The following is a 9234-nucleotide window of genomic DNA, read 5'->3' as shown; positions in this document are numbered from 1 at the left end:
TCACCCCAGCAGTGTCCTCCCCCTGACTGTGACACCGGCGCTGTCCCCCCTGTGCAGTTGTGGCAGTGCTGGGGTTCCATGGGGAGCTCCGTGTGGGATCAAAGCCACCCCTGCACACCCACAGCCCCCGGGTGACACGGGGCAGGGTGGAGGACACCCCGTGTCTTATGGGGTGATCCCCCTCCAACCCCCCCTGCCCTGGGGGGTGGCAGTGGTGCCACGGGCTGCAAGGGAGCTGCTGGAAGCGGGGGTGTCCCCACCCCCCTTCTTGAGGTGTGGGCAGCCCTGAGCTGCCATTTTGGGGATGCAAAGCCAGGCTGGGGAGGACAGGTGCCCCAGGGGTTCCTGCAGCTCCACCAGTCCAGCCCGCACTGGGTTCCGCGGTGGATCTTTCACGAACTGCATCCATCCACCCCCATGCACCGACAGATGGATGACAGCTCCCAGCTCCCGGGCTTGGCTGCTGGGAACAGCCCACCCGGGTGCTGAGCCGAGAGTTTCTGGTCCTGGGCTCACAGGGCACCAGCAGGAAGGAGCCCACAGAGGGACAGAGGCAGAAACATCAGCCCAACTCCCACACTCAATCCCTCGGCAGCACAGGGTCCGGCTCGCAGTGCCTTAGGGGTGCTACAGCTCCCAGGCTGTGCCTCTTTCAGCAAAATTCAGCTTAAACTGATGCCTGGCTCCCTGTCCCCTCTTTTTCCAGATCCAAAATGACGGTCAAAGCTGTAAAGATGCCGTGCACCTCTGCAAACGTTTATACTAAAGTGCCTGACGGAGGATGGGGCTGGACAGTTGCTTTTGCGTTCTTTGTTGTGGAAGCCCTGACATACGGCATCATAAAATCATTTGGAGTCTTCTTTAATGACCTGATGGAAAGCTTTGACGAAACCAACAGCAGGATATCCTGGATTATATCCATATGTGTGTTTGTACAGACCTTCACAGGTAAGAGGAGCAGGCGCTCGGTGCAGGTGCAAGGGGCAGTCGTGCTGCTGACTCAGCATGCAAGGACCTGGCACCTAGGACTTTTGTGCCTCTAATGGCTCCATTATAAATTAAATCACAGCCATAAAGCTCAGAGGCTGCTCCACAAATGCCAAGAAATATCAGTCTCACCCTGGTAGTCCCTTTGAGCCCCAACTCGTGTCCTTGGGTAGTGCAGGGACATGGTCCGTGTCGCTGAGCCTGACCCAGTTGTTCAGGTCTCACCAGCAAGGGGCAAAAACCAGAGTTTTCAAACCAAACTCTGCAGTGAAAAGGATTAGAAATAACTTGAGCCTTGCTGAAATCCAGTGGTGTCTGGGCATGTGGCTGCAGATTTGTCCCAGGCTGCCACGTGCTCGTCTTTAAGTCTGTTCTGGTGATTTTTTAGCACGTCCTAAATGCTGTGAGCTGTGCAGTGCTCCGAGGGTGGCTCCAGGGTGACGCTGTGCTGTGCAGGGAGGTGGCACCTCGCGGGGACCTGGGCAGGAGTATGAGAAGAGTCTCTGCAAGAGATGGTGGCTGTGAAGTTGCTGAGGTGGGTGTTGACCACGGCTCTCTTCCCTCTCCAGCTCCTCTGTCAACGGTCCTCAGCAACCGCTTCGGCCACCGCTTGGTGGTGATGGCCGGAGGGCTGCTGGTCAGCACTGGCATGGTCATTGCCTCCTTCGCCCGCAGTGTGGTGGACATGTATGTCACCATTGGCATCGTCTCCGGTGAGTCACCCTGGCCTGGCCTGTCCCCTACCTGCCAAACTCTCCCTCCCGCGGCTTCCTGCGAGCCACGGGGCTTTGGTCCCCACACACGGGGTGTGCTTAGCACTGCTGCCCCTCCTGAGCTGATCCCGGAGCGGGGATGGGCCCCAGGCTTGGCTTTGTGCCCTGTCTCACCCCAGGCATCACCCTGGACTCGGCCCTGCACTCGTGCAGCTGCACCGGTCACTTCTGATGGACTGGGATTGCTGGGGAGACCAAAGCTGTGCCCGGGATCAAATTCTCTAATGCTCCCTCTGTCTCTGGTTTCTTTTCCGGGTACTTTTCCCCCTCTCCTTCCTGGCCTGGGTGTCCTGCTCATGTCTGTGGCCAGGAGCTTGCCTAGCTTAAGGGAACAGTTGCTATAGGCTCAAATACTTTAAGCAGATGAGGTCCTCAAAGTGGGCCCCGCTGGCTGTTTGGGAGCAGAAGGCATTATCTAGCAGGTTTGGGAGGCTGGGACTCTTGGTTTGGGTTTTTACTTTCCTTTTTTTCTTTTTTTTCTTTTCCCCCCTCCAATTTACAAAAAAATAACATTCTGGTTTCCCCAATGATTTTCTTCCAGGGTGACTTGCTGAGTTGGCCGAAATGATACTGTAATGACCACCAGGAAAGCCGACTTAACATGTTCTTGCATCGGTGTTTCCCCCTCCTTTACTTGTTGTTATGGCAATTTTTGGCATTTATTCACAGGCCTGGGATACTGCCTCTCCTTCCTCCCGACTGTCACCATTTTATCACAGTATTTTGACAAAAGACGCTCGCTGGTCACAGCGGTGGCATCCACAGGGGAATGTTTCGCTGTCTTCTCCTTCGCACCAGGTACGGTGCCCACATGCTGGGAGTTCTTACGTGCCATGCCCAAGGCACAATGCTGTTGCCATCCTTTCCCCAAGCAAACGGGAGCCAGAGGCCGAGTCGGTGCCCACAAGTGGTTGCTCACGTGCCCGTGGCACTCGTGCCCCGCAGGCAGAGTGACAAGCAGTCCCAGGGGCTGGGGTGACGCTGCCCGAGCCCCCCCGGTGTGCTGTGCCAGCGCAGGACATGCCTGGCTGATACGCAGCCCGGCGGGCTCCCTATATAGATCTGGCAGGCTAAAAATAAGCCCAAGCAACTTCAGCTATTTAAAACACACACAGTACACAGAACTGCTCCTAAAGGTTAGTGGGCTTGTGCTCGGCACGGGCTGCCAAAGTGCTCCAGCCTTTTGGGGACCTGTCCCCAGGCGTCACGGCCCTGTCACCGCCTGCCCTTGGAGGTTTATGTGGTCTGCTGTGCTCATGTACCCTGGGCTAATACCCGCTGCAAAGCTGCTTTGGGTGCAAATGAAGGCTGGTAATTAAGCAGTGACGTGAACCTTTGAGCAGGGCTAAGAGACTTCCTCTGCTAGCTGGTTTCAGGGTGGGGGCAGCTGAGAAAGGAAACTCAAGCACCGAGTTTGCTCTCCTTCACTAAAAACAGCACCCGCTTTGTCCCCGAATTTGCTGAGATCTCAAAAGGGGCTACCAAGAGAGTGGAATCTGCTAGCCAGGTGCTAAACACAGCTTTTAGCTTCTGTCTGCGGCAGCAGAGGGAAGGAAGGTTGGTGCCAGACCCCTGGGCAGGAGGGACCCTTGCTCAGCCTTCTCCAGACACACCTGGAACCCTCCAGTGGTCAATGTCCAGTCACTTCCCTGGCTGTAAATTCAATCCCTTGGCGTAACTACAGGCTTTCCCAGTTACACTTTTCCTCTTCCCTCAGCAATCACGGCCCTGAAGGAGCAGATTGGCTGGAGGTACAGCATGCTGTCTGTCGGGGTGCTGCAGCTCGGCATCACCGCCTGCGGATCGCTGCTGCGCCCCATCATCATCAGAGAGCAAGAAGAAGTGAAAGCACAGCCTCCAGAGGAGTCCACGGAGACAAAGTACATGCTTGAAAATGAGCAAACCTGCACCTCAATAGAGTCCATAGACTCAGGAGTCGATATAACTACCTCACCCAGCAATGTGCCTGGAAAAACCAAAGCAGAGCCGAAAAGTGAAGAACCAAAGCAACATGGACAGAATCCCGTTGAAAATAACAGCACCCCTGCAGAACCAAAAAGCAAACTACTGGACTTCTCTGTGATGAGAGACTATAGCTTTATCTGTTATGCATTCTTTGGCCTGTTTGCAACCCTGGGCTTCTTCGCTCCCTCCCTCTACATCATCCCCCTGAGCCGCAGCCTCGGCATCAGCAAAGACCACTCTGCCTACATCCTGTCAGCCATGGCCATCGCCGAGGTCTTTGGGAGGATTTTTGCAGGCTGGGTTCTCAACAAGAAGCCAATCCGCAAGATCTACATCGAGCTCATCTGCGTCATCCTGCTGTCGGTAGCGTTGGTTGCCTTCCCTTTTGCCTCTGGATTCTGGGGCTTGATGATATGTAGCGTTTATTTTGGGTTCATGCTCGGCACGGTAGCGGGCACACATATTCCCCTCCTGGCTGAAGACGATGTGGTTGGCATTGAGAGGATGTCTTCTGCAGCTGGAGTCTACGTCTTCATTCAAAGCTTAGCTGGGTTGGCTGGACCACCCCTTGCAGGTAACTAAAACTTTGGTCTTAATTTTGTTTTGGAGGTGTTTGACAGCTGCTGGTGCTGATCTCTGTCTAGAAAGTGTTCTGGCAGCACTGATCACAGCACTCCCCTAAAAGCCCTGCAACCAGTACTGGGAGTCTCCCAGAGCCAGAAGACTGCAATGCAGCTCTGCAGAGTCCCACGGATGAGGCACTGAGGAACCTCAGAGGGAAGGGAAATACTGCAGTGCTACCCTGATCCTGTTAGAAACCCAAACCTGGCACCACTTCAGGCACAAGCAGAGGCGAATCCCTCTCGCTGTGCTTGTGCCACACGCTGCAGAAAGGTGAAGTCTGGCAGAACAAACAGATGCCTGATGCATCTCGGGCTCAGCATCCCTGCGGTGCCCAGGGGCTTCTGACTCACCTGAAGATGACACTGCCTACCCCAGAACACAATGGGTTTACTTTTTTAACGTGGCATCCATTTGTCACCGAGTTTTGGCTGCAGATAAAATACAGATTAAAACCCTCCAGGAGAGCAGGGCAGGGGGGAGTGGGCTGTGGCTAACTGCTGTGAATGTTTCTTGTAGGTGTCTTAGTGGATACGACAAAGAACTACAGCTCAGCCTTCTACTCCTGTGCTGCTGGCATGGTCCTGGGAGCCGTGTTTCTGGCCCTGGTGAGGCCGTGCAAGACTGGGCTGTGCCACCAGCAGCAGCAGCAGCAGCAGGTGGAGGAGAGCACAGCGGGGCCACCACCAGAACTACCAGATGACTTTATAGACATGGATATTGGAAAAGCAGAAAATTCAGGAAAAGGCTCTGACAGCGTGGTATAAAAAACCCTGTTCCTTCTCCATCTAATGTACTCGGTGTAAGGCTGGGGGAAATGTCAGCTCTGCTCCACGTTTTAAAACTCCATTCTAAAGGGAATGTGAAATTTTAAATGTGAACAGTTGCTACCAACAATTTTATTTTTTTTTTAATATTAGACAGAACTTTTTTAACCAACAATGGAAAGCTCCATAGAAAATACGGATAGTCACCTAAGAATAACTTCTGTCTAGCATGAAGATGTGATGCACACTTGCTTTCCTGATAACAAGCATAGGTAAAGGTTCAACTGATCCCATAAATACTGACAACAGCAACAGCAGAAGCAGCTCAGCCTCTGACTGTCACCCATCCCCTACCGCAAATTCCACGCAGACGAGAACCCGATGATCCAAACTGGAGACAAGCATTTCATACACCACCAGTAGCCAACTGAATCCTCTTCTAGAGGGATATAGACTCATGTTTTAGCTTGGAGGAGGAGGCTAGGCTAGATAGCTGACAATTAGAAACCATTGCTAATGATCTTAACTTGAATGTCACAAATGCTGGGAAATCAAAGGCTCCGCGTGTCTTTACAGCCAGTTATTACTGCACGTATTTCATAAGATCATTTTTCTTCTCCTGACTGGGATCCGTAGAACTGTTTTCTGTTGATAGTCAGATCTGATGTACTGTTTCTAATTTAACTAGTATTTATTAATTTATTCTGAGATTGTTAAAGGAGGTTAGCTTAAATAACTGGAGAGGAAAAACGATCTTCTGCATAACGGAAAGCTGTCTTTACATCAATCTCTTCAATGCCTATCTTGTATTGCTTGTGAAATTGTTGGGGAAATTACTCTTACAGCATAAAGTGTAGCTGTTTTTAATAGGTAAGTCTTAAGTAACCCAGTTATTTAAAAAGGAAAAAAAATAATGAACTACAGATCCAGCATCTCTTTCCATGGAAAAAGGCTCAGCTGGTGCCCACGGACCTGGCACTGCTGCCGGAACCAGCCCACCCGCAGGGAGGATTTGGCCCAGGATGTCTTAATGTACCCAGAACCTTCACTCACAGGTGCACAAGGAAATCTCTGCTGCAGCCCCAGCTGCCTGTGGACCCCCCAGGACCTTCCCCTCTTACTCTGCTCCCCACCCTTGCCAGCCATGGGGGCCTGGGGTGGCTGTGCTGAGCTGTACGCCCTTCCCCAGCTCTCCCCTAAAGTCAGCAAGGGGCTTTTTATTTTTTGCTGCTGACTTCAGTGAGAAATGAAGTGGAGCCTGTGTATGAAGGGATGGATAAAAGACAACATTTGAGCTGTTCATTCAGTCTTAATGGGAGAGATTCCTGCTCACGGTGACATGAGCTTGCTTACCCCACCTATATGCATCTTCTTGCCTCTAGGCAACTCAGGGGGACAAATCAAACAAGTCTGTTCTGGTTTGGGGGAAAGGAAGAACCCCAAGCCACCATTTCTGTGTATTTAAGTGGAAGTGGCATCATCCATTAACTGCTACGCTGACCTGTCTGTGTTTTACCAGCCATAGAAATGTGGGACAATCTGTAAAAGAAAAAAAAAAGAACAACCTCTTTTTGGGAAGGTGCTTGATTTGTTTTTTCTGTCTTAGATGTCAAAAAAAAAAAAAAAAGGTAAAAAAAAGAAAAAAAGAAGAAAAAAAAAGAAACAGGCACTCTTGCAATCAAGTGGCTGGAGCAATTCATCCTCACTGCCCGGGACCTGCGGTCTCGTGTCCTTCCTCTGCCTCAGCACTTTATCACGGCCAGCAGAACCTCGCTGTGTTGCACCCAGGACTGGAAGATCCCTTACAGAGAAGTAGAGTTGTGTGAATCAGTGATCATTGAACAAATAACCACGTTGCATTACGATGTGCTTTTTATTTATTGTTAATTTATGATACTTCAAGCGTTTTGGTAAATGTTCTGTAGCCTCTCCTTGTAAGGTTATTGAAGTCTTTGTGATACGAGACCTCACTACAGCACTTTGCTATTACAACTGCTTGGAAGTGGAATAAGGCCTCCAGGTTTTGCGTGTGTGTGGAAGCTCCCTGTTCTGCAGATTTGCGAGGTTCTACTGTATTTAGTTTGTTTGGTTTTCTTTTTTTTTTGTACAAGTTTCCAATACAGATCAAATAATACGTTTGTCACTGACCTCACAGTCCGTTTCTGTTCCTGTCTGTGTCGCGGCACGAGCAGGGGAGCGAGTGGTGAGTGTGTGTGTGTGAGGGCACAGCACAAGCAGGATTTACTGATTTGTTTGTAACGTTACCGAGTGGACTCTGGAAATACTCTTAAACACTGAGATTTGCAATAAACTTTTTCTTTTTTTTTTCTTTGGTTTTTTCTTCTTTTTCCCCTTTTTTCTTTTTTAATAATAAACGCCGTGAAGAAACTTCTCCTCCTCTACCTCTTCTCCATCCCTGGGCATTCCCTGGGTTTGCTGTGGGGTCCAGAGATGCTTCCCCTCCCGAGCTGTCACATGCCACTCCTCCAGTGTGAAGTGGCTTGCTTTCCCCGAACATTGGGCAATCCCAGCTCTTTAAATGAGCTGCCTGGAAGCTGTCGATTAGTGCTGACCTCAAGGGTGCTCTTGTAAACCCTTACCCCGGGAGCCCTGATTAGAGGGAGCCTTTTCTTCTCCTGAGTGGTGCCTGAATTGGTGGCACTTGGGAGCATTACCCTCCCCTCCTGTCTTCACCAAGCACGCAATCATGTAATTATTTTATCGTCGCTCAATTGCTGAATACTTTCTCCATGCCAGGCTAAGCAACTCATGTATCAGAAAAATCTACTTTAAAAAAACCCTAAAAAGCCACTAAATAGCAGATTAATCACACTGAAGAGCAATTTTCTCTCTCTCAAACCTAATTTCTTGATCTGCTCTTCTCTGCCCACCCCATAACTCCCAGCATCCCCAAACCCTACAAGAAGTAGTGCTGCCACGTCCCAAATATCACTGCATGCATTAGGATTGCAAATGCTCTGCCTGCTGAAGGAATCATCACGCCACTGATGTGTATTAAGTACAAGCTGTTTTCACTCTGGTTGCAAAAGTCCTGGAGCAGAGGTGAGCCGTGCATGCGAGCAGAGCAGGCTTGAACGCCAACACCAAAGTCCAGGGAAGTTAATCTGTCTCCAAATTCCACTCTGGCTCATTTACAGCAGTGAACAAACATTATTTGCAACAGTTTCCTCAAAAACAACCCCCCCCAAAAAAGGCGTTACAAAGGCTGCACACAGTTCACATAAATAAAAGCACATTTAACTGGAGAACTGTCAGATGTCTCCCTGCGCAGAAAGATTTTAAGAGCCGTTTTTCCCACCTGGTTTAAATTAATTGCCTGTGACCTTCTCTGTTATCCTGGTACAAAGGCATTAAAGCCAGAACAAAATAGGATAAGGACATATTTATTCAGTAGCACTGTTCATCTATTTAGCACCCTGGTAAATAGGAGAATGTGGGGCAGGACGTGCCTCAGCAATCCGTGGTATTCCTCTCAAAAGGAGTTGTATAAACTCTTGTAGTCAATGAGGCCAGTGCTGGCCAAATGTAAATAGAGGAAATTACACAAGGTCAGCTTGCAAGAGGCCAGAAGCCCTCAGACTGTAGGTATCTCTCCTTTCTGGAGCAGAAAGGAAGCTGGACTGAGGGGCTTTGCCTGTTGTTTTGGAGAACTTAAAAAAAAACCAAAATGAAAAACAACAACACAAACCCAATCAAACAAAAAAGACAAAACCCATTTTTCCATTAAAAGGAAGGGGAACCTCTTGTTCTTTTTCACTTATTTCAACAAGATGACACCAGGTTCTTAAGGGGACAAATGAATCCTTGCAAATAGCTAAACTGGGTTTGGAAAGAAAGCAAAGTAGGTGCTTACAAAACAGCTTGAATGTTTTAACGCATCCTCTCAGATGTTACTCGTTACCATCTGAGATCATCCTGTTCCAGCTGCCTGTAGTAAACACGACCTGAATTCTCACACTGATGCAAGCCCAGCAGCAGCCTGCCCTCCATGCCTCCTTCCTCCTCAAAACTCATCCTAAAGATGCTTCACAGGTTGAGTTTAGGAAAGCCCCCATGTTTAGGAAAACATCCCTTGAACTTCTGGCTGGTTTTGAAGGCGG

General features: G+C 49.8%; 1 protein-coding gene across 2 annotated transcripts; it reads left to right on the top strand.

The window, feature by feature from the left end:
- The first annotated feature begins 34 nt into the window (after positions 1 to 34).
- On the top strand, positions 35 to 7442 carry SLC16A6 (solute carrier family 16 member 6). 2 transcript variants are annotated; one of them, XM_008638666.2, is made up of 5 exons: positions 35 to 948; positions 1557 to 1700; positions 2430 to 2558; positions 3478 to 4299; positions 4866 to 7442. In XM_008638666.2, the coding sequence occupies exons 1-5, from the start codon at positions 714 to 716 to the stop codon at positions 5111 to 5113; spliced, it is 1578 nt and encodes a 525-aa protein (XP_008636888.1). In that variant the 5' UTR covers positions 35 to 713; the 3' UTR covers positions 5114 to 7442. The 2 variants fall into 2 exon arrangements, with proteins under 2 accessions (XP_008636888.1, XP_017596265.1); XM_017740776.1 differs by lacking the exon at positions 35 to 948 and having other exon boundaries at positions 1617 to 1700; positions 2302 to 2558.
- Positions 7443 to 9234: the final 1792 nt, after the last annotated feature.

The sequence above is a fragment of the Corvus brachyrhynchos genome, unplaced genomic scaffold (assembly GCF_000691975.1).
Source record: "Corvus brachyrhynchos isolate BGI_N302 unplaced genomic scaffold, ASM69197v1 scaffold218, whole genome shotgun sequence".
Taxonomy (NCBI): domain Eukaryota; kingdom Metazoa; phylum Chordata; class Aves; order Passeriformes; family Corvidae; genus Corvus; species Corvus brachyrhynchos.
Note: the sequence above shows the minus strand (reverse complement) of the source record. Positions and strands in the feature narration are given on the sequence as shown.

Coding starts and splice junctions, on each gene's coding strand:
- SLC16A6 (XM_008638666.2), top strand. CDS start 714: ATGACGGTCAAAGCTGTAAAGATGCCGTGCACCTCTGCAAACGTTTAT. Junction 949..1,556: donor GTTTGTACAGACCTTCACAG/GTAAGAGGAGCA, acceptor TTCCCTCTCCAG/CTCCTCTGTCAACGGTCCTC. Junction 2,559..3,477: donor TGTCTTCTCCTTCGCACCAG/GTACGGTGCCCA, acceptor CTCTTCCCTCAG/CAATCACGGCCCTGAAGGAG.